Source organism: Schistocerca serialis, chromosome 5 (genome assembly GCF_023864345.2).
Source record: "Schistocerca serialis cubense isolate TAMUIC-IGC-003099 chromosome 5, iqSchSeri2.2, whole genome shotgun sequence".
Lineage (NCBI taxonomy): Eukaryota > Metazoa > Arthropoda > Insecta > Orthoptera > Acrididae > Schistocerca > Schistocerca serialis.
The window spans coordinates 60,283,899-60,310,039 of record NC_064642.1 but is presented as its reverse complement, the minus strand read 5'-3'; the positions used below and the strand labels follow the sequence as shown (position 1 = coordinate 60,310,039).

Here is a 26,141-nt window from a genome sequence, read left to right as displayed (position 1 = left end):
GCTACCATTCGTTCAAGTAACTTGCAAACAACATTTGTCAAACTACACTCCTGGAAATGGAAAAAAGAACACATTGACACCGGTGTGTCAGACCCACCATACTTGCTCCGGACACTGCGAGAGGGCTGTACAAGCAATGATCACACGCACGGCACAGCGGACACACCAGGAACCTCGGTGTTGGCCGTCGAATGGCGCTAGCTGCGCAGCATTTGTGCACCGCCGCCGTCAGTGTCAGCCAGTTTTCCGTGGCATACGGAGCTCCATCGCAGTCTTTAACACTGGTAGCATGCCACGACAGCGAGGACGTGAACCGTACGTGCAGTTGGCGGACTTTGAGCGAGGGCGTATAGTGGGCATGCGGGAGGCCGGGTGGACGTACCGCCGAATTGCTCAACACGTGGGGCGTGAGGTCTCCACAGTACATCGATGTTGTCGCCAGTGGTCGGCGGAAGGTGCACGTGCCCGTCGACCTGGGACCGGACCGCAGCGACGCACGGATGCACGCCAAGACCGTAGGATCCTACGCAGTGCCGTAGGGGACCGCACCGCCACTTCCCAGCAAATTAGGGACACTGTTGCTCCTGGGGTATCGGCGAGGACCATTCGCAACCGTCTCCATGAAGCTGGGCTACGGTCCCGCACACCGTTAGGCCGTCTTCCGCTCACGCCCCAACATCGTGCAGCCCGCCTCCAGTGGTGTCGCGACAGGCGTGAATGGAGGGACGAATGGAGACGTGTCGTCTTCAGCGATGAGAGTCGCTTCTGCCTTGGTGCCAATGATGGTCGTATGCGTGTTTGGCGCCGTGCAGGTGAGCGCCACAATCAGGACTGCATACGACCGAGGCACACAGGGCCAACACCCGGCATCATGGTGTGGGGAGCGATCTCCTACACTGGCCGTACACCACTGGTGATCGTCGAGGGGACACTGAATAGTGCACGGTACATCCAAACCGTCATTGAACCCATCGTTCTACCATTCCTAGACCGGCAAGGGAACTTGTTGTTCCAACAGGACACTGCACGTCCGCATGTATCCCGTGCCACCCAACGTGCTCTAGAAGGTGTAAGTCAACTACCCTGGCCAGCAAGATCTCCGGATCTGTCCCCCATTGAGCATGTTTGGGACTGGATGAAGCGTCGTCTCACGCGGTCTGCGCGTCCAGCACGAACGCTGGTCCAACTGAGGCGCCAGGTGGAAATGGCATGGCAAGCCGTTCCACAGGACTACATCCAGCATCTCTACGATCGTCTCCATGGGAGAATAGCAGCCTGCATTGTTGCGAAAGGTGGATATACACTGTACTAGTGCCGACATTGTGCATGCTATGTTGCCTGTGTCTATGTGCCTGTGGTTCTGTCAGTGTGATCATGTGATTTATCTGACCCCAGGAATGTGTCAATAAAGTTTCCCCTTCCTGGGACAATGAATTCACGGTGTTCTTATTTCAATTTCCGGGAGTGTAATTGGTCGATAGCTGTCAACAAATAGGGGGTTCTTACCAGGCTTAAGGACAGGAACCACGATGCTATCCCTCCACTGAGAAGGGAAGTCACCCTGGAGCCAGATACGGTTAAACACCAGGAGAAGATGTTGCCATTGTGGAGCACTGAGATGTTGAAGCAGTTGGTTATGAATGGAGTCTGGGCCAGGGGCTGTATCATGAGAAGAAGAAAGTGCAGAAAGAAATTCCCATCAAGTAAAAAAGGTTCGTTGTAAGATTCTGACTCACAAGGGGCAAAACATAAGGTGGAAGCTTTGGCCCGCTGTTTCCGGCAAAGGAAAGCAGCCAGATAGGAGGCTAATGCTGATGAAATTGCAAAATGGGTTGCAAGATGTTGCACAAGAATCAACGGGTCCGTACAAAGGCCATCTGGGAGGTGAAGGCCTGGGAGGGTGGACTGCCGATGGCAACTTCGGAGGGAGGGAGAGAGGGGGGGGGGGAGAGAGAGAGAGAGAGAGAGAGAGAGAGGGGGGGGGGGGGGGAGAGAGAGAGAGAGAGAGAGAGAGAGAGAGAAAGAGAGAGAGAGAGAGAGAGAGAGGGGTGTAGCCCATACTCTTGACACAGGGACAGTAGAACCGAGGGAAGAAACAAATCGTTGCCAACATATCTGTTTGCTCTGTTTGATTAAATAACGGGCTTTAACGCAAAGGTGTTTAGAGGTAATAATGCTGGCAATGAATGGGTGTCTCTTAAGATGTTGCAAAGCTCGACAGCGATCGTGGATGGCAATGGCAATGGCCGTACTCCACCACAGGACTTGCCGGCGACGAAATGGTCCAGATGAGTGCGGTACAGCAAGGCTAGCAGCGCAAACAACCGCGTCAGACACATCACGTAGGACATCATCAATACAACCCGACAAAGAGGGAGAAAACACAACCTGTGCAGTGTATAGAGGCCAATGGGCGCATTGGAAAGACCAACGAGGTAACATGTCCATCGGGGAGCGGGAAGAGAGAGAGAGAGAATCAACGGGAAATGGTCACTATCACAAAGGTCGTCATGTGGCGATCAGTGTAATGAAGGGAGGAGAGAGGGAGAAGAAAGAGAAAGATCAATGGCAGAAAATGTACCATGACCGGCACTGAAATGAGTTGGGGAGCCATCATTAAGCAGGCCCAAGTCGTGGTCTGTAATAAACTGATCCAAGAGAAGACTTCGTTTAGATGGAAATGCCTGCCCCAAAAGGGATGATGAGCATTAAAATCCCCAAGAAGGAGAAAGGGAGGAGGAGGAGGAAGTTGCTGAAGAAGGGCAGTTAAGGCAGCAGGTGTAAAAGTCTTGTCAGAGTCCAGGTGGACCGTAACAGCAACCGCTTCCAATTTAGTTTGAAGAGGAATCCACGCGCTAGCAATGTCTGTACGGACCAACATACCAACGCCACCAGAAGTCCGCAGGGGTCCGACGCGATTTCGACAGAAAACACGGAACCCATAGAGGGTCGGTGAGTGAGCCTCAGTAAAATGAGATTCCTGTAGGACCACAAAAGCTGCAGAGTAAGACGAAATAAGGGATTTTAATTCTGGAAGGTGACGGTAGTATCCATTACAATTCCATTGGATAACCACAGAACAATGATTTAAATGGGGGCTGAACAGGCTAAAGCCAGTCATACCGCCGGGTCACCACCCGTCACCGACAAGGAGGGGACGACATCCATGAACGACAGGTCAGAATCTGGTTGTGAAGCTGGGGATGGGACCTCTGGTGACACAAGAGGATTTTTGTCCTGGGACTTACGTTTGTTGTTCTTTTCAGGTTGAGATCGATGAGGGCTGTGTGGCATAAACGAGCCAGCTGCAGCAAGATTAGGAACAGAAAGAGATCGGGCGACCTGGGGGCCGACAGACCACGGTTCTCACGGTCATTGCATGGCAGCAGACCTTTGGCCTGGAAGGTGCCGGGAAGTGGTATCCCTGGAGGGGCGCCCTTGACCGGCAGATGCCGAAGGAGTGAAACACTTCTCCGGCTGGGGAGGGGGAGCAGCGGCCAGAGGAGAAGGTATGGGAGCTGCAGGGGAGGAGAGGTGTCCGGGACTGGGGTAAGGAAGGGTGAAGATGTAACTAAAGCATAACTAGACGTCATGGACACAGGGTGAAGACTTGTATACTCCTTACGAGCCTCTGTGTAGGTTAAACAATCAAGGGACTGTATCTTCTTTTCCTTCTTATGTACTGGGCAATCTGGTGAATGCGGAGACTGATTGCCATGACAATTAACACACACAGGAGGGGGAACACAGGGACTCCCCTCATGGAGTGGACGTCCACAGTCACCACAGAGAGGGGCCTGCGAACAGCGGGAAGTCGTGTCGTTCACATCGATAAACCATAATCTTTACTTTCTCAGGGAGGGTATCCCCTTCAAAGGCCAGGATAAAGGCACCAGTATCAATGCGATTGTCCTTAGGACCCTTCTGAACACGCTGAACAAAGTGAACACCCTGCCGTCTGTGATTGTCCCGAAGTTCCTCATCAGTTTGAAGGATGAGGTCCCTGTGAAAAATCACACCATGAACCATATTTAGAGACTGGTGGGGGGTAATGGACACAGGAATTGTGTCAAGATGGGTAGAGACACGAAAGGCCGCAGACTGGGCAGCTGAAGCAGTTTTGATCAGCAACGAACCTGACCGTTGTTCAGTGTGTTCCACAAAGAATAAAGGTTTGGTATTGGTGAAAGTATCCCCAATCAGTCCTGGTGCAAACTAGATAGCGGGGGAAAGGATTTGCCCCTAGCCGACGGGCCTGACCCTCTTCCCAGGGGGTAGCCATGGAAGGGAAGGCCGAAGGGGCAGGAGAAGCAGCACTAGAAGAATCAATTCTACGCAGAGAGACGGCCGCAGAAGAACGGCCAGAGTTCTGGACCCGTACGCATTTCATTTGCATACCATCCGCCCTGATACCACCCACTCCGATCAGGGGCTCTCCTCACGGGCGCCACCCAGCCACAGCAAGGGCCGTCTGGCATGGCGGCCATTGCCTAGAGTTCCAATACTCCAGTATGACGAGCAACCACTCGAAGCATTGCATGAGAAGGTCACAGCTCAGGTATCAGAAGTGTGATCCCTGTGTGTTCAGGGGGCTCAACCAGAAGGGTACATAGCGACCCCACCACACGGGCTGGCTACGCACCGTTGCATCAGACAACGATGTGAAAGAAAAGGTGGAATGAACTAGGAGGGCATACGTCATAGACACTAGGTAAGGTGCTCTTCCCCAAATGGCTCACACTACGGAAGAGAAATTTAGTAATGGAGGTCAAACCCCAGGGGGCAGGACCAGGGAGTGCCAAAAGGAGGAGATTACGCAACAAAGCTAAATTGCAAAACCAACGTAACCAGGAGGATAGCTGGGGCCAACATAAGCAAGGACACCAAGAGAGGGAGAGGAGAGGGTGAGGGGAAGGAGCAAGGAGAGGAAAGGAGGGGAAGGGGAAGGAAATGCAGCCCTGGAAGGAAGGAAGGTTGCAATAGCTCAGTGCCCCGTGGTCGCCACGCACATATCCACAAAAGAGTTGTAGACCCCCTGGGGGCGGGGGGTAGAGTAGAATGTATGAAGTAAGTGGGGTAGCAGGATAATGTCTTTACCCAGATGATTCAGTGGCTGCACAACAGACAAAATGAGTTTAGAGAATAGACCATTTGAGAGATAGTGTGATAGAAGGAGAGGGAGGGGGAAAGGAGAGGAAGGTGGTAGTCAAGAGGAAAACAGGCAGAGGGGAGAGTAAAGGAGAGGGTTGGGGAACAAAATGGTAGAGAAATAATTGTGAGTGAAAAGGGTAGGAGTTACAGGGATGGTAGGGGAATAGGTGGGGGAAAAGGGATAGAGGTCAGAGCGATTGTAGGGAGAAAAGGGATAGAGGTCAGAGCGATTGTAGGGAGAAAAGAGACGGGGGAGATGGGGTGGGTGGTGGTTAACATGAACGGAAGTGTGGGCAGTGGTTAACGTGAGGGGTGTTTGTTTTGTTTTAGGGCGCAAAAACAACTAGGGTCATACACACTCATGTCAGAACTATAGATCACTAAGACAGAGACTACACGTGAATCCCAATTGAGGTAAGAGAAGACAGCTAAAAACAGGGGCATGGAGAAAGGTCTATAAAATACATCATAGAGAAAAGGAGGTCCAAAAATAAAAATTAAATGGCCTTCACCATATTGCTAAAACAGATAAAAATAAAATGCGGTCGACAGGCCGCGTATCATTTGCTAAAACAGCCGATAACTCAGACGCCAAACCCAAGTGGGACTGTAAACAGTTAAAAAAGAATTGTCATTCCGGCAGGAAATGGTAGACAGTTAAAAGTTGGGTGCAATGTGCACAAAGTGGTGGAGGAGAGCCACTTAAATGGCGATGGCTAAAAAGGCACTGCCCAATATACAACACAGTTAAAATTACCTCTCATGCCGGGAGGGCCCGAGAGGTCGTCCAAGCTGCTGGGAGAGGCTTAATAACCTGGACCTTATTCCCACGAAGGGAGGACCAGTGGCGATGCCAAAGTGACACCACCTGCTGACAGACAGCAAAACAGACATCATCGGAGTGGTGAAGTTAATTTGCCAGAGCAACAATCAAAAGTTAACTCCCGGAGGTAACAGAAGAGGGACGTGCTCCATACTGGCGAAAGTCACGGCGGTAGGACAGTGGTAGTTCAGCAGCTTCTGCATACAGACACTCAACCGGGCTAGTGCAAAAGACGCCAGTGGCAAAACATATGCCAAAATGGTGGATAGTATTGAGACAGCATAAGAGGGACGCATGTGCAGATGCATAAACAAAACACCCATAGTCTAGTTTCAGACAGACAAGGTACCACTACAAATTGAGGAGGGTGGTTCAATCTGCACCACAGGAAGTACCACTTAAGACACGTAGGACATTGAGGGAGCGTGTACAAGCAGCTACCAGGTAAGATACATAGGACAATGAGGGAGCGTGTACAAAGGGCTGTCAGGTAAGACGTGGGAGACCAAGTTTCCTATTGAGCATGAGCCCCAGGATTTAGTAGTTTCAATGGACTGAAGAGGAACAGGCTAAAGACAGGGGGGGGAGAGACAGTGGAAACAAGTTAACAGATATTTAGGTTCAGGATATGCAAGACTGCACAAAATGTTGGCGAAAATTCCCACCTGCATAGTTAAGAAAAATTATGGTGGAAAGGAGTGTAGTATAAAGTCTGTTCAAAAAATTCCAGAACGTACATAATTTTGCACCAATGATGTGTTGGAACAAAATGCAGTAGGCATCCCTGCTCATGCCTGTGTGTAATGTATAACTCCCAGAAGTTTCATTGTTGTATGTCTGTTAGTTACTGTTTAATGCTATATCGAGTAGAATGTTGTGTTGCACAGTTCGCGAATTTCAAGATGAGAGAGTTGGAGGAGAAACATGTCTGCATTAAATTTTGCATGAAACTCAAGAAAACCTTTACAGAGAGACACAAAATGATGCAGGAAACCTATGGTGATAGGAGCTTGAGCCCTACTCTGTGTTATGGACGGTTCACATTGTTTAAAAATGGCTGGACAGAAGTTAAAATATGACCCCGGTTCAGGACACCCTTGGATGTTTACCAACAATGCTTGCATCAGGAATGTCAATGAAACTGTGTGTGCCAACTGGAGACTGATTGAGAGAATACAGAAGAATAGAGCATTTCAGTTGGACCATGTTATGAAATCCTAACATGTCGTCTGGAAATTTATCATGCTGCTGACAGGTTCATCTCATGGCTCATGACTCAAGACCAGAAACACCTTCGCCTCACAACATGTGAAGGGCTTTTGCATATATATTCCTTAAGACAATCATAATTGGTGTTGAGACGTGGGTCTACAGCTACGATGTTGACGGAAAGGTTCAATCTTCACAATGGGTCGGGAAACGTACTCCAAGACCAAAAAAAGCTCACTAGGACAGGTCAAATGTCAAATCCATGCTGATATTTTCCTATGACTTTGAAGGATTAGTTCATCATGGATTTGAGCCACAAGGAAAAACTGTTAATCAATGGCACTATCGAGGCATGTTGCGACGCATGCGAGAAAATTTGAGAAGGGAATAGCCTAAAATGTAGTAAGAGACAATCCACGGCTCTTTGAATACAAAAACACACCTGCACATTCATCCCTGTTGGTGTGTGACTATTGCACAAAAAAAAACGAGATCACTGTGGTGCCTCATCCTCAGTACTCTCCAGATCTGGCACCTGCGGACTTTTACTGCCAATGTTGATAATCCCTTTGAAAGATTAAAGATTTACAATTATAGATGAGATAAAAGGAAATTTGCAGATGGCACTTCACGTTATCCAGCAAGAGGTGCACCAAGACTGCTTCCACAAGTGGAAGCAGTGTTGGGAGCAATGTATTGAGCTGGAGGAGAGTACTTTTAAGGAGACAATGCACAGTAAGTAAAAGGAAAGCGTAGAAAAATTTCTGGGGACAAACTTCCCGAATTTTCTGAACAGACCTTGTAAAACAACTGCTGAAATCATTAGTGCCGTGTGCAACATGTTTGACAACTGAATTGTCAGCCCTTTTCAGAGCGATAGCAGACAGATAGTTAAAAATAAGTGAAGGATCCATGAGGTGCACAAAAGGAGCCTTGATGGACAAGACTAGTCTGTAGGCTGGGTGGATGGCGCAACTCTACTTTGGGTGACGTGGGAAGGATTCCCCATTTCAAGGGATGAGAGGTAGTGAAGCCCTAGTGAATGATGGGGGTCAGACTTTTCAAGGCCAGCATGGTACTAGGTGATTAGAGGAGCACTGGTTAGTGTCTGGTTGGCAGGGTTACCAAAGTCAAAGGAGAAGATGGCATGGGAAATCTGTTTACGGATGAGCTGGATGGGATACTATCTGTCAATGAAGGCTCTGGTAAGGTTATCAGTGTATTTCAACAACTCCTTCTGGGTGGCAAGGCTGTATGGAATTAATCTGAACTAGGCAAGAGTCCTATAGATCCATAAGTAAGTTTGTATATTAAGGTGCGTTGCAACTACCCATAGCAGTGACATGCATTTGTTTATGGATTTGGCCTTAAAAAGTGAAATAATTGTAGGTCAAGATGTGGTCGCCTACTGGGAGGATTAGGAAACTGGTGGCTGGTTTGATATCAGGAAGACATTGGGAAAGGCAGTGAAGAAATTGCGCAGTATTTTTCACGTAGAATCCAATGTTATGGACAATGGTTTGGAGTGTTGATCAATAAAGGCAGAGTTTGTTCAGTGTGAGAATAGCACCCAGCCACAATGGGACAACCAGTGGGGAGCACTAACGGGTCAGTTTGTGGAATATAGTAGGACTGCAGGGACTGCTGGTGTGAGGATCACTCGAGTGTTCTAAGTATCTTGTGGAAGAAAGAGGGCAGTGGACGAACACTTAAATATCCTTCAGTAACTGCACACTATACAATTTATACAAAATTACTAAGAAAAGTTATTCAAAACACCAAGTAACACACATTATGTCAGAAACCAGTGATTCTAACAACAGTGTAGAGAAACAAGAGACAGGGTAAAAGGTAACAGGATAGGATAGGATAACATCACCACTGATTTAAATTTAAGGGCTTTAAAGGATGACACAGGTCGTAAGTGTATTTAATAACCATTTCTAAAATATAACAAAAAAATGTCGAGTCAAGAAATTAAAGAGATAAATCTGAAAACGTGCTGAAAAAGCAACTCTCATAAGATTAAATGAAGGTCTCCCTAGTTTCTCCTTCTGAAATTAGGAAAATTATATAGTCTCTCAATAATAAAAGACAGACTGGGTTTGATGGGGTTTGCAAAAAAGTACAGAAGAGTTGTTCCCATATAATGCGTACTGTCTCTTCTAAAATATGTAATGCATCAATAACTCAGGGTAGTTTTCCAGAAAGATTGAAATATTCCATTTTTGAATTCCTACAGACCAATTCCACTTTTGACTTTCCCAAAATTTTGGAAGGATGTACTCTGGCACAGTGCCCTAACCGAGTAATAATAATATCCTTAGTAAATCACAATTACGATTTCCGAAGAGTTTTCCAACTGAAAGAGCACTTGCACATTTGCTCTCTAAATTTTAATACTATTAAACAACAACAGAGCATTAGATGGTATTTTCTGTGACCTACTGAAGGCATCTGACTGTGAGAATCAGAATATTCTCCTACACGAATTGAGGTTTTACCAAATTGATGGTATGTGTAATTGATAGTACAGGTGTAACAAATGGATGTTGTATTGAACCAAAAGAATGTAGAAAGCTGTGCTAAGTAGTTCTATCAATGTAATCAGGGGAGATTATTCTGACTGAGGAGTGATCACATACAGGGTTCCCAATGCTCAATCTTAAGTCTACTATTCGTCGTCATATATATGTACAATGACATTAGCGTTGTACTGAATCCAAACTTACACACAACAACAGAAGACATGGTAAATTATATTCTTAAGAGTATTATTGAGTGGCTTTCTGCAAATGGTCTCACCCTCAATTTGAAAACTATTGTTTTGCATTCTATATGTCTAGAGGTAATATACATATAACAAATATAGTACACGGTGAGGAAATAACGATTAGGGTGGCAACTTAATTTTTTTTAATATCCACATTTACTATAATTTAAAACTGGGGAACACAAGTTCTTTAATCCTTGAAACAATTCTGTTCTGCCTCATTAGCACATCAAACCATTTAGATCTTTGGGGTGAGACATCAATAACGTAACAAATTTCAGTCAATAATGTCCTGTGGAGTAATGTTATAGGGTAACAAATTTTTAAAAACAAAATACTCATGATCAACTTGTAGACATCTGTTTAAAAAAAGAGTTAGGTATTTTGGTAGGTAGTGTTCAACGTCTCGTCGACAACGAGGTCATTAGAGACGGAGCGCAAGCTCGGTTAGGTAAGGATCGGGAAGGAAATTGGCTGTGCCCTTTCAAAGGAACCATCCCGGCATTTGCCTGAAACGATTTAGGGAAATCACAGAAAACCTAAATCAGGATGGCTGGAGACGGGATTGAACCGTCGTCCTCCCGAATGCGAGTCCAGTAGGTATTTTGACCACTGCTTCACGGTATATGTATTTCCCCCACAAAATTCAGACAAGGAGAGCATGTTCCTTTACCACCCACCACCCAACTCGTCACTGTTGATGTAACCTCCTTGTACATAACTTCTGTAATTCCCATAGCCTTGCCACTATTGAACACTATCTTTCACAAAGCCCTACTGACTCCAAGTCTACAACCTCTTTCCTAGTCACCATGACCAACTATATTCTCACCCACAATTACTTCACCTTTAATGTGATCATCTACGAACAAATCTGTGGTACAGAAATTGGCACCTTCATAGCATCCTCCTATGCCACTTTATTTATAGGCCATATAAAGAATCCTTAACCAACCAGAATCCCAACCACGTCACCCAGTCCAGATTCACTGACATCTTTGTAATTTGGACTGACGCCGAGGAGACACTGTTCATACTCTTCCAGAATCTCAACATCTCCCTCATTTGCTTCACTTGGTCCTCCTCAGACCAACAAGCCACCTTTCTTGTTCATTCGTCACCTTTCTCGATGATGTTGGACTCTACCTCAAGTATGGTACCACAGCACCTCCACATATACCAAACCTGCCAATACTTTCACTTTGACACCCACACCACCCATTCCACCCCAAGAATGTCCCATCTATACAGCCCAGCCACTTGTGGCCGTTGCATCTGTAGTAACAAGCTGCCCTCCTCCAAATATACCGAGCTTCTCATTGAGGCCCTCACAGACCAAAATTACCCTCCCAACACTGATCAGAAACAGGTCTCTCATGTCAAGTCTCCAGTCACTTACAATCCTTCACATAGCCATTGTCTGTCCACAAAGGACCATTCCTCTTGACTCAGTACCACTTAGAAATGAAGCAACTGAATCATGTTCCCCTCCATGATTTCTATTAACTACCATTGTTCTCTGAAATGAGAAGTATTCTCCCCACATACAATCCAACCTTCCCATAGTGGTATTCCGCCACCCATCAAACCTGCACAATTTTCTTGGCCACCTGGCTGCCAATCCCTTGCCTCATGGCTGACATCCTTGCAATAGACCTAGATGCAAGATATATCCCATACATCTTCCCAGTACCACCTAATGCAGTCCTGTCAAAGCATGTCTTACCCATCAAAGGTAGGGTCACCTGTGCAAGCAGCCATGTTGCCTACAAACGTAGCTGCAACCACTGTTCCCCATTCTAAGTGTACATGTCTATTAACAAGTTATCTGTCCATGTGAATGGCCAATGTCAAACTGTGATTTATGGACAATTGGACCATACTGTTGCTGAGCATGCCACCCAACATAATCAGCTTGACTTTCACGACTGATTCACGACCTGTGCCATCTCAATTGTTGCCATTTAACTCCAGATTTTCTTAATTACACTAGTGGGAACTCTCCTCACGACACGTCCTTTGTTCACCTAACCACCCTACCCTCCACTGCCTATCCCTTCCCTGTTCTCACTTTAATACTATACCCCCCAATCCTCCAGCATATGAAAACAGTCCTCTCCCCTTTTTACTCCCCCTCCCCAATGCTGCACCTAGCACCCCTATCATGTTTCCACCACATTCCTTCACAGTTCTACGGACAGTACTAGCATGTTCCCCCAGCACTATACTGTTATCCCTGCCCCCACACCTCTTCCACGCCACCATTACCTATCCCAGCTAGATAGTTTCTCACCTCAGACACAAATGTAGCCCAGAGACAATAGTCATTGTAATGAAGTTTTCACTCTACAGCAAATCTGTGTGCTGATATGAAACTATCTGGCAGATTAAAACTGTGTGACAGACCGAGACACTAACTCGGGCCATTTGCCTTTTGCAGGCAAGTGCTCTACCAACTTAGGTTTTGAGTCGTGCTTGTGTAGCTGTCTTCACAGTTCTACTTCTGCCACGCTGTGGCCAAGCCATGTCTCCGCAATATCATTTTTCCAAAAGTGCTCGTGTTACAAGTTTTGCACGAGAACTTCCGTGAAGTTTGGAAGATAGGAGACGAAGTATGGGTGGAAGTAAAGCTGTGAGGATGGGTCACGAGTCGTGTTTGGGTGGCTCAGTGTGTATTCAGTTTCTGATGAAGGACGTAATCCGAATTATGAATATTTCCAGCCTTATATTTCACTGTGCCTGCCTGTGACAGAATGCCTCCCCTAAGTGGTGAGTCGCCATCTATTGTTTCCAGTTGTTATCCCCTCATAACATTTGTTGTTAATAACCCACTAGAGCTCAAAAGGAATAATGATGAACATTATTACTACACCAGGAGCAAAAATGACATTAATTTTTTTCATATTAAAGTTGACCAGAGATGGGGAAAAAAAGGGCTGTGCATCGCTGCCATCAAAAATTTTTATCACTTACCAATGATATAAAATATCAGACACATAGCAGTCTTATATTTTAAAACAAGCTGGAAAAGTTTCTCCTTAACAACTCCTCCTAACCCCACAGAAATTTCAATTTACATAGGTAAAAACCCAAAGATACAACAACCCTTAAAGGGTCAGCTTGTAACCATATTTAATATGAATGTAAACTTAATTATTCCAAGCGAATGAACCCCTTCAAGCGAATGAACCCCTTCAAGCGAATGAACCCCTTCAAGCGAATGAACCCCTTCAAGCAAATGAACCCCTTCAAGCAAATGAACCCCTTCAAGCGAATGAACCCCTTCAAGCGAATGAACTTCTTACTTATTTGTTTTGTGACCAATAGTTGTGATCGAATATGGTGCAGGCAAAGATGGGACAGAAAATTCAGCCATGGCCTTTGCAACTGAACCATCCTTACAGAGCTCATACATAGTGGAAATCGCACATGCCATACATGCATCTGAATGCTATTCATAACTTACATCACAAATCACACCTTTATCACAAGTTTGCTCTACTTTATCTTGGCAATGGTAGTGCACGAACACACACTATAGCATAAAGAAACAAAAGGCCTTTGAATATAGATGAATATAGATGAATATACTCCTCCCAACACTTCAAACCACACACATCATTGTGGACTTTTGATGAAACTAGTCACAAATAACTACTTACAGTCAGATTACACTAGTTGGTTGGCTAGTTGATGTGGGGAAAGGGGACCATAAAGTGAGGTCATTGGTCCCATGGAATTAGGGGAGGATGGGGAAGAAAGTCAGCCGTGCCCTTTCAAAGGAACCATCCTGTCATTTGCCTAAAGCAATTTAGGGAAATCACGGAAAATGTACATCAGGATAGCTGGATGCAGGTTTGCACCATCATCCAGTGTGCTAACCACTGTGCCACCTCGATCGGTGATTACACTAATTTCTGTGTAAATGTGACTAAGCTACTTACGACAGTAACTGCTTCCCAAACCCGTAAATTTATGGGCTACAGCGAGATCTTATAAGATATTATTATACAGTCGAAAAAGCTTACCTCTGTGAAATGCAACAACAGACTACTTGCAAAATAGATACAAAAATGGATTACTTTAACAGTATAGAAACAGGTAAGCAGTCAGAGGACACTGTCCTACAAAGCAATGAGTGTCTGAAGGAGAATAGTTCATAGGGTGTGACTTATGAAAGTATGGCTGCTATCTAAATATATATTTAGAACACAAATTTAACAGTTTCATGCAAGTTTCTGCAACATACCATAAGAAACAAACTTCCTTTATATATGCATCCCTCACCTTTCTTATTTAGAGGTCTTTTCCGAATACACACTGTTATCTGGTGGTCTTCAACAGGATCGGTTTCTCGCAGAGGTCTAAATTCAATGCTACTCCGGTATTCCCTGTACACAATATAAAATTATGATATCAATGTTTTAATCCATTATTCTTTACCATTCAGATTTCATAAGTAACAAACTACAAATAATACATTTAAAGAAAGAGAAAGAATACAAGGGGAGTAAGAAACAATTAGAGGAACAAAACAATGCCTTAAACTATAACATAAAACACACACTGAAATACTGCCTGACAATTCAATGACACAGCCACATACAAAAATGCATTACACGTGATTTTGTAGTACATGAGTTTGTAGTTAAGTGACGGTCGTTTCAGAAGACTTTAGGGGCCATAATATTCATTTGCTCCATACAGATGCGTAACATATTCATCCAATCATCTTGTAAATAGAGTATGAAAATACTTCCCAGAGCATGGAAAAAGTATTTTAAAATTATATTATTTGAAAGCTGGGTTACTCCATGTGAAGTGTCCTAGGGCTCCCAACTCGACCATCTTCAATTTTGATGAAATTTGTACAGGATGTACCTGAGGGCCCTACATGAACTTGTGCAAAGTTTCAGGCTCACCTGTAACCTGGTTAAGGTGCTAGAGCCATTTTCGTGAAGACCACTTTTACAGAGACCGAAAAGTCATGAAGAAATTGTCAAGTTTGGCATTCCACTCTTCCTGATGTAAAAGAGCTAGACTCTTGCTTCTGGGTATAGTGGTACAACTTTGTGTGCTCTAAACACAAATGTTGCAAGTAGAGTTCAGAAAGCAATGCATTTGGCATAATCTCAGTTCAAAGTGGCGACAAATCATGCCACGAGAAATTTGCCCCCCATAATTTAACGAGGCATAAGTAGTGGAGAAAGTGCACTATGGACCTGGTCTTTTGCCAAACTACTGTGTGTCTGGGTGTTTCGTATATCACAAATTTTGGCCTGGCTTGTGTGTTTAATTACTGTGCTACCATCCCGTAAATTTGCCAAAAAATATGAATGTATCAAAATGTACCTGTGTTCAAAGTCGTGTATCTCAAAATGGACACCTACCACATTACATTCATTAATACCATTCAACACAGCACATTTCATTCAATTAAACAAACTTATTTTCATTTTGGTGTCTCTTTGGGTAAGGTGCAAGAATGTCACCTACGATTTGGAATTTTGTTGATTATGTCTTCATTGTTTAAATATTCATTTTGCTGTTTGTAACAGGTTCGTTGCTTGATTTAACCATTTAACTGTACTAGAGACTGCTGCATAATTTTTGGGAAGCTGAATGCTTATGAATTTTATTTATTTTCTTTATTTAGGACTCGAAAATTTGATTTTAGTGTCTGAAGAAAATCAAGTTGTTGCTAAAATGGAAGAACAAGATCAAGTTAATGTACGCAGTTTTGGAAATACTAATTCCCCATGCCATTTAACGACATACAGTGCCTTAAAAGGACTCAAAGCTGTAAAGCAATTTTCCTTAGAAGAACAAGAATTACTTACTAGAGGGAGTGGTTTACACCCTACTGAAAATACTCGACTATGCTTCCACCATGAAGCTTTACTCCTAAAAAGATTTGAGGTTTTGTGAAGATCATGCTGCAACCTATTTGGCAAGAAAAACCACACTGCACAAAAAAGCTTGTGCTCAATCAACATAGAAACAGCTAAAAGGATAACCATGTCTGATATTGAACCAGGCCAAAATATGTGCCCTTCTTGTAGAAAAGAATTTGATACAATGAAATATTCACAAATGGATGTTACATATCACTCAAATGAAGATGAGACTAATGTTGGTCACAATTTGCGTATCCTTTTGTATCCCATGCACCAATTCATTGAAATTTTAATGGTGATATTCCAACAGGGTGATCTTCATTACCTACAAACACTGTCTGCCTGTATCTATTCATGCGAATGGACAGTTTGTTGCTGGTCATTCCCACATAGAAAGCTTCACAGTGTAGGCAGGTCAGTTGGCAAATCATGTTGGTGCTTTCACAAGTGGCTCTGCCTTTGATCGTGTACACCTTCCGGGTTACAGGACTGGAATAGGTGGTGGTGGTGGTGGTGGTGGTGGTGGTGGTGGTGGTGGTGGTGGAGGGTACATGGGACAGGTTTTACACCGGGGGCAGTTACACCCTGTGGCTAAACATGCCTTGGTGCACGGCCAGTACATCTTGGCACAGTGTTACACCGTTCGGGTTATCTGGATACTTCCCACTAACACCAACCTGTCAGAACTCCGGAAATGGGAACTTGCCCTTCAGTATATCCTCTCTTCTCCTTACCCACCAGGCCTCAACCTCCCCTAATTTCAAGTTGCCGCCACTCATAGCTCACCTGTCATTCAACATCTTTGCGTCTGTACTTCCACCTCAACTGACATCTCTGCCCAAACTCTTTGCCTTTACAAATGTGTATGTGTGTGCGTGTGCGTGCATACCTGTCCTTTTTCCCCCCCCCTAAGGTAGGTCTTTCCGCTCCCGGGATTGGAATGACTCCTTACCCTCTCCCTTAAAACCCACATCCTTTTGTCTTTCCTTCTCCTTCCCTCTTTCCTAACGAAGCAACCGTTGGTTGCGAAAGCTTGAATTTTGTGTGTAAGTTTGTGTGTCTATCGACATGCCAGCGCTTTCGTTTGGTAAGTCACATCATCTTTGTTTTTAGATATATTTTTCCCAAGTGGAATGTTTCCAACAGAAACGTTTTGAGGATGGGTGTACAGTGTCTGGTACAAGAGACCATCACCAATTTGTGCCAACTGATGAAAAGCGACTTAGGATTTACAGATTATCAAATGACACATTGTCCTTTATAGCAAATATTAACTGACATGCTAAAGTTGCTACTAAACAGGTTGCTATTTATTAATGAACTACAGCCTGGCCAGCATGATTCCTTGATTAATTTAATGCATCCTCATGGAGCTGCTCAATCATTTCATTGGCCTACTAGAAGAGACATATGCTGGATCCCAGAACAACAGATAATTGCAGTCATACCGGTCCCAGCTGCTTCACTGATGGGGCGGCAATACAGTTTGCCGGTGGCAATAGTTTTGGACATCAGCAAAAAATTAAAAACATTTAACAATTGAAAAATTCTGTATTATGTCTTGGGAACCACGGAGAGACCCAAAAAAGGCTTGGTAACCTGCTAGATACCCACTTTCAGGTTTGGGAACCTGAAGTAAAGAAACCCAACTGTGGCTGACCTTGCATGGCTATCGGGCGTGGCCCTTTGGCGATGGAATTACCAGTCTTGAGATTGGTAGTTGCATAGCCACAATGGACCAACGCAAGGATTTTCCAAATTACCAAAAAAGTCAATAGTTTAGGCGAATTTTTTTGCATCTTACCCAAAGAGACACCAAAATGAAAATAATAGAATGAAATGTGCTCTGTTGAATGGTGTTAATGAATGTAATGTGGTAGGTGTCCATTTTGAGATACACGACTTTGAACAAAGGTACATTGATAAATTCATGTTTTTTAGCAAATTTACAGGATGGTAGCACAGTAACTAAACACAAAAGCCAGACCAAAATTTGTGACATACGAAACACCCAGACACACAGTAGTTTGGCAAAAGACCAGGTCCATAGTGCACTTTCTCCACTACTTATGCCTCGTTAAATTATGGGGGCAAATTTCTCGTGGCATGATTTGTCGCCACTTTGAACTGAGATTATGCCAAATGCATTGCTTTCTGAACTCTACTTGCAACATTTGTGTTTAGAGCACACAAAGTTGTACCACTATACCCAGAAGCAAGAGTCTAGCTCTTTTACATCAGGAAGAGTGGAATGCCAAACTTGACAATTTCTTCATGACTTTTCGGTCTCTGTAAAAGTGGTCTTCACGAAAATGGCTCTAGCACCTCAACCAGATTACAGGTGAGCCTGAAACATTGCACAAGTTCATGTAGGGCCCTCAGGTACATCCTGTACAAATTTCATCAAAATTGAAGATTGTCGAGCTGGGATCATCCTCTAAACTGGGACACTTGACATGGAATGACCCAGCTGTAGTTGTAGCTGTGCCAAACAAAATAAAGCATGACTACACAAATTACTATTATAAAGCTCTATGAAAAGAAATGAAGCTACAAATATCTGCTTAGTCGGCAATACAATAGGCTATGACAAAAAAAGTCATTTTGAGTAATATGTAGAGCTACAATACTAGACAAAATTTATGATTTAAAGACTGTTCCTTATGATTTATTAATACCTTATCATTGCGAGGAACTCCCAGTTTGGATTCCCTGGGTCCATATTCATAAGTAGTTCTTTCTCTTCTTTAAGTTCAGCTTGACGCTGCCTCCTTTCATCTCTGTTCTTTTTTAATTTTTCAACTTCTTTCACAACATTACTACGGCGAAATTTACCAGCTCCTGAGAAGAAAATGCAAAATGATGTCAAAACTCAGTACTTGTTCTCACACAACTTTCCTGTTTAACTAAACATGCACAATGTTCTATGTAATATATAAAACAGCTGAAGTCAAACATGCAGTAAACGTGAAGTGAATATTGGAGTTATTTTGTTCAAATTCTTTTGTAAGTGCAGAAGAAATATTACAACAAAACAACTAAAAAAAAGTGTGCACATGACAGAAACAGCAAGATATGATTCTTCTTTCCCATCCTCTTTCCCAAATAAAGATATTTAAAAATGGTGGAATAGAGACTCGTGTACGGAGCAGTTTCAATTAAAGAATATAGCACAAGTCTAACTTTGTGAAAATTACACATTGCACAAAAGATTTCAACATTTGGAGTTTGTGTGTTCTGAGGATACAAAAACTTTATACATATGCGAGTAAATCCTCAAACAGTACACAAAAAGGAGCATATCAAAGGAGGACACACAATCCTTAACCCCAACAAGTGCAGACAGGAACCTGTATTTCCAACTGTTGCAGGCTGCTGCTGCTGCTGCTGCTGCTGTTGTTGTTGCAGTAGCTGCTGCTGCTGTTGTTGTTGAACTAGTAACTGGTGTTGGATTAACTGCTGCTGTTGTTGCTTTTGTTGCTGCAATGCTGTTAATTGTTGGTGCTGCATAGTGTGTTGTCGTGCAGTTAAATTAGCTGGGTTTGGAGCAATATTTTCTAATCCTCTTTGGATGTGTGTATCCCCATGTCCATTTACTGTTGGAACATTTGTGAGCCTTCCACCTTGTTTGTTGCGTAATGCTCGTTCTGAAACATTTTCATTAAATTACTCTGGTGCTTTGAGCATTGCATAGTTGCTAAAAATAAATAAATAGTGAGGGCAGTACCAACACAAAATGATCAAAATCAGTCAAATCCTGCATAGACAAACAAGTGAAGTGGCAACAGAAATGAAAAAAAAAAATTTGCTGTTCCATTCCAGCAGTTAGAAAAGTAGATTTAGATATGAGGCAGACTAGTTGAAAATAACCAGCAAACATACTAAAGCAATTGATCCCACACTAACGAAGTCTTATTTACTTACTGGCACACTGTACGGTACATGTCCATAAGTATCAGTTGCTTTATCTGTGAATAGACAAGTTTTAACACCAGTTTCAGCTATAGCTTTCAGTTCATGTATCCTGCACAGATACAACAACAGAGGTACCTTTTGGCACCTATGGAGACAGGTATTCCTTGGTAATTCCACTTTTTGTTAACAAATGCTCAAAACAGTTATTGAAAAACAAGATACTGAAACACGGTGTTCTGAATACTATAGACCACGATGAATTATAAAGATCCAGGACTATGTTTCCGTCCCTGGAGTGGTGTGTTCATAGTGAAGTCTGACACCTGCTACCTAGCAAATCATACAAGTATGGTACCTGTGGAGTTGCTCACAACTGGTTTAATTTTTACTTTTGTGGCATGCAAAAGATGTGTACCTTGTGCAACAGACAAATCATACAACCCAAGTAGTTCACATAGTATTAACCCTCCAATGCTCGCGCAGATGACACCCGTTATACAAATAATTTTCCCACTCTATTAAGTCTGAGTTTGCACCATTTCCAGAACCTTTCCATTAACTCTCCATCTGTTAGTTTCAGCTAGCACTGGATTTCAATTATGTGGGGTTGCATCATTTACGAAACATTATTATAGCTTGGAGGACACTGGTCAACCGCGTGATCACTACTGCTACAATCTGAAACAAAGCATATGTATGTCACTCTACTGCTTCCCCAGGTTCAGTCTAATTTTCATGTGCATAATTTTAGGCACGTCATAACTAATTACATTTTGCTTGCTACCTAGAATATTTATCTAAAAGTAAATATTTTCTATACATTTGGTTTGTGAAAGAAAAAGAAAAACCTAGGACAGAGTTCAGCAGAGCTCCTGATGTAAGGTTGGAATAATTCCACAAGTTGAGTGGTGATGATCCTGACAGTGATACTGCTGACTGAGAATGAGGAATGATCCAGCACCATAACAAAAATTGGCAGAAAATGATGAATATTACTCACAGTAAGAAGTTATTGAAGAGGACATATTTCTTTTAGGAAAATATGGAATAGTAAATGGAGGAAAAGTAAATATCCTACCAATGTTAGAACAAGATCTCAATATTATTGCGCATTTACCTGGACCAAAAAAATTAAGTTCTTATAAGAAAGACTGAAAGTGCTACTACAAAGCTACAAAGTTACTTTTGGATAGAAAGATAATACCTCTTATTGCAACAGGTATTAATATTTATACCAATTAAATTTGTGGCAACTTTTCTAGGGAAAGGAGTTCTAAACAAACATATATTAGAGAGTTCAGAGCTTTCATTGGTTTGTAATATACATGTCTCCGAGACATTTTAGAAGGGGTGTGACAAAGTTGTGGGATAGCTGAAAGGGTAGTAGACTTGTATCCTGCTACTTATTCATGGGTGAAAATGATTCAGGACACAGTTGAGAAGTCTGACGTTTGATAGTGTCCTTTATAGAGGTGTTCGCAGTTGGCTGCTATCAGAGGTACTGGAGGTGTTTACGAACAACTGCCAAATGTTTTTATCAACTACTACACACGCCTTGCCTATATACAGCGTGTTTATAAACGAATATCAGGGTTTTAATGCTTTATAATATTTATTATACCAAACTTACAGTTATAAATGATACGGTATGTCAAATGAAAGAGCAACTCCCACAGTTTTGCCAAGAACCTTATAAATGTTCAATGTGAGCCCCACTTGTAACACGGCACACATCAGGTCTATAGCCGAGTTCTTCCCAAACATTGATAAGTGTGTCTTCAGTGATTGTAGCAACAGCTGCTTCAATCCGGTTTCTTAATTCAGGGAGGTCTGCTGGTAGCGGAGACACGTACACACAATCCTTGATGAACCCAAAGGAAAAAAAATCTCATGGTGTTAGGTCGGGTGAATGTGGAGGCCATGCAAAGCAAGCTCAGTCTTGAGCCGCTTGCGGCCTATCCAGCGTTTGGGTACAGTGAAGTTCAACCAACTGCGTACTTCACTATGCCAGTGCATACGCACTGGTGCCAAACACAACTGTTTGAGTTGCCCTTTCATTTGACATATCATCTATAACTGTTAAGTTTAAAGTAATAAATACTATAAAGCGTTAAAACCCCAATATTCATTTATAAACACCCGGTACTTATATTTAGATTTAAATGAAATACTCCTAAAATCGTTCATATACACTATTCAAAGTGTCCAAATACACCATTTATGTAGTGGATGACACCTGTCATCAGGGCAAGTAACAGATAGGGTTGCCATTATCTGGGAATCCAAAACCAGGACAAAACTTACGGTCACCGTAGCCGATCGAAGGAAATAAGAGGAATAAGAAGTCCTCATGCCCATAAGCTAAGGGAAATGTGCATTTAATTAATGATCCAGAGTTTAGGAAGGACGGCTTCATTAAGAAAGCATTTATTACAAAAAATAAGAATATGCATTACATTATTCAGTACTAGAAATTCTATTGTCATCATTTGAGCTTTTCTTATACCAATCTTATTTCTCAGAACCTTGAATAGATGAAAGGATTTTATATAATGTGAAGGCAAAGAGATAACCTATTGATGTTTCTTTGACAGCAATTTTTGAAATTACTGGAAGTTTACTTCAAATCCAGCAAATATCACGGACATTTGCCTTTTCGGCCCAGACTTTTCATTTACCCTAAAATCGCGGACTGTCCGTGAAATCTGTGGCGTATGGCAACCCTAGCAACAGAGGGCTAATATAGTTCTGTAAAAATATGCATCTATATAACATAGATATTGTGCACTGTTTTATTTTATTATGTATTTGGGAAGACATAGCAAAGCAGTTGTGTGTTTCATAGATTGTATGAATGATTCGTATTTGTAATTAGTGTTAACATTAATGAACAGATTGTTTTAGTCCCACTCATGCAACTACATTTAAAGATTAGCTTTTCTTTTTACAGGTTGCCAGTTTTTAAATAGAAATTTGTCCATGGAATAGGAGTTATCAATGAGAAATGGTTTTAAGTTGGATTTGAAGCTCACTTTGCTACCTGTCACACACACTTTCCGCTCTGTTGTTCTAGGTATCAATCTAACTGTTCTTAAATTATATATGTACAATGTAGTTAAAATGCCTAGCTCCTTGCAGAGGTACTTCTGTGACGTCTATGGATGAAACACCACATATTACTCATACAACTCTTCGGTGCAATCATATTCAGTGATGAATGCATCTTCAGCAACAGATGGCAATAAGTATTTGACAGATTGCAATCCGACTGTGGAGGTGCACACACTTCTGAAGAAAATGTATCTTAACATTGCATGTTTACTGAAAAGGAAAGAAGAGGAAAATTTACATGGGATAGAGCTATTATATCTTTAAGTGCCAACATCTCTGCTTTGTGCAAGTAGTAAATGTACTTAAAGTATGAACAAACATCTCATGCTGAATGTTTATTTTTGAACTGTGATGTAGGCAAAAAAACTGAGTTTAGAACCAGAACGGCAGAAAGGATGAGAATGGCTCCTGTCTTGTCTTCCATCCCATGTCCATTTTTTTTTATTTCTTTAGAGAAATGATGTTGCTCTCTTAATTCTCACTCTTCTGATTGTTTATTGATGTTTACCAAAACATTTAGATTTAGTTGGGCATTTCATTCAATATACCTAGAATCACAGAAAGGGATCATTTGACACTGTTGTAATTTATCTTCTGAATATAAATTATGGAAATAACTACACAACTGTGCTGAGTTGTTGTCGCTCATAACTGTGTCTTCGCACATGTACAATCCAATCTGGCATGGTTGATGCTGTTTAATTCTAACATTAACCATGAGATCCCCCCCCCCCCCCCCCTACCATTTTAGACATGTCAAGTTGCTGGTACACAATTTCCCTGCTCCTATAGATCAATCAGCCCCTCTGCAGCATCTGGTGTGTCACCCTCCCTTTTCTTGCCTATTTTGAGCAAGTGCATTGATTAGAGTTCACACCACAATTAATTATTGAATTTAACTTTTAAGTCAAAAGGCTTAAATTTATCTTTAGGATGAGAAGTTAGCTTTGATACTGCCTATGGTGTACACATTGCATAGTTCGAATGGGAACTTTATACTATCACGCAACTACATTTAAAAAAAAAAAAAAATCCGAATATGGTGACATACAGATTGCACATATTGTTACTGGAACCTATGGGGCTTCAGAAAATTAGTCAAGCAGAATATATCTCTCTCTCTCTCTCTCTCTCTCTCTCTCTCTCTCTCTCTCTCTCTCTCTCTCTCTCTCTCTCTCTCTCTCTCTCTCTCTCTCTCTCTCTCTCACACACACACACACACACACACACACACACACACACACACACACACACACAATGGACCTAAAGCAATAGAAAAGTCACTTCACAAAAAAGCCGAGAAGTTCTACTGAAATACAGACTAGTCCTACTATTAAACAGCTTTTCTAACATAACTTTAAAATTTTTAGTGAAATATTATTCACCTTTTTGAATAAAAATACTTGTTCATGTTTAAAATGGTTTCAGAATGAAATGTTGAATGCAGTGGACCACGATGAATTATATTGCAGTCTTAACCTTTTACCTGATCAATCAATACCTGTTGCTTACATAATTTTACAAATATGGGATTTGTGGAGTTGCCTCCAACATATTTAATTCATACCTTTCTGGCAGGTAGAAAAGGTAGACTTAAAGTCATGAAACTAATGTTACTGTTCATGGTAATGGAAATTATGCTATGATGTACATGTAGGTTCTCTGTTATCCTTGATCTACATAAATCATTTACTGTAACACTGAATGTGTAGTATTCAAACCTAAGAGTGAAATTTGATGCAGTGAGATTGCTTCAAAAAATTTCATTCACCAACTTTGTCCTCAAAATGCCACAAAATTTTGTTGGCTTCCATCTACATGAGTAATCAGTACATATACTGAAATAACCTTAAATGCAATGTCTGCAGAAAAAAATAGAAACTTTAAGGACCCAAAATTCACAGTTAGTCAAGGATTTTTATCCGTGCCATTTCACTTCTTTCACTTCTGTCATGTTTAGAAAACTTAAGGCAGCCTATGCTGCAAGTGGGCCTTCACAGCCAATCAAGTAATATCCAGGTCAGTTGCTGCTGCAGTTCTGACCCTGCACTGCAGTTAAGACTGGCACAAGCTGTCGTCAAGCAACCACAAACCAGCAATGCTCCATTTGTTGCCAATAGTTCACTGCATTTCTAGACAGTTTAACACAATGAAGCGTTTCCACAGTCGAGTATGTGGTTAGAGCCCATATCCTGCATCAAAACACCTGGCTGGAGGTAGTGTGAACACACCTAGTCCAGATGACCAACTGATGTTAAGTCCTGCATTTGACCATCGCCGTTTCCTGGTCAGTCATCAGCGAATATGTGGCTAGAGCACAATGGCCCTCAGCAAGCAACATCGTCTACTGATCAGAGCCACTGGTCTATGAGCCAACAGACAACCCTTATGGTGTCAAATAGGATCATCATCTGACAAGCAGCCAATCTCTGCCAACTCTAAGGCCTTCACACTTTTTATCAGCCACTAAGCAGCTCATACAGACTACTTCAACCACCTGGTCTTGAGACACGCGAACTGAAAACACACTACTCTGTCAGCTAGGACACCAACAACATTAGCCACTGTTGCACTGCCCATGAGAGATGAGGGGCATCAAGTCAGTTCCTGATGTATAGAGGGTATATCAGTCAATTAATAAAGCACAAAATGTTTTTGCATTCCTGACTATAGTCAGCAGTGGTATCATAAGCTCTATGCAGATCAAAGAATACTGCAAGAAGGTGTTGATGCTGGGCAAAAGCCATTTAGATAGACTTCAGGTGGACTAAATTATCTGCAGTACACCAGCCTCAGTGAAAACCACCGTCAGTTAACAAAAAGGTCACAGGATTCAAGGATCCAACACAGCCTTTGGCTCAATAAATGTTCAAGTTAACTTGCAGAGGTCATTGGTTAAGCTGATAGGGTAAAGCACTTCGTCAGATGGACAACTATGTCTGAATCAAAACTGGAACAGCAGTACTTTCTCACCACTGGAAATGGAATTCTTCCTCGCTCCAGAGATGGTTAAAAATGGCAAGTATATGATGTTGACTAGCCATCAATAAGTGTTTAAAGTATTTGGTTGTGCACCCCGTCTGGTCCAGAATGGGTTGGTTGGTTGGTTTGTGGGATTAAAGGGACCAGACTGCTACGGTCATCGGTCCCTTTTTTCAAATACTAAAAACACCCACAGCGAATAAAGACGATTAACAAATAGATCACAGAGGACACAGAACAAGAGAAACTTAGACAAAGACCAGACAAGACGAACTAAAAT

The 26,141-nt window shown here is 42.5% G+C and overlaps 1 protein-coding gene across 3 annotated transcripts in view; it reads right to left on the bottom strand.

Annotated features, from left to right (window-relative positions):
- LOC126480723 (kinesin-like protein Klp10A) overlaps positions 1–26,141 on the bottom strand; it is a 327,696-nt gene that overhangs the window by 28,785 nt on the left and 272,770 nt on the right. For all 3 annotated transcript variants that reach the window (XM_050103985.1, XM_050103986.1, XM_050103987.1), the window contains exons 5-7: positions 19,204–19,500; positions 18,532–18,694; positions 14,244–14,347 (exon numbers count right to left, since the gene is read on the bottom strand). In XM_050103985.1, coding sequence (XP_049959942.1) covers positions 14,244–14,347; positions 18,532–18,694; positions 19,204–19,500 — 564 coding nt within the window. The remainder of the gene's footprint in view (positions 1–14,243; positions 14,348–18,531; positions 18,695–19,203; positions 19,501–26,141) is intronic.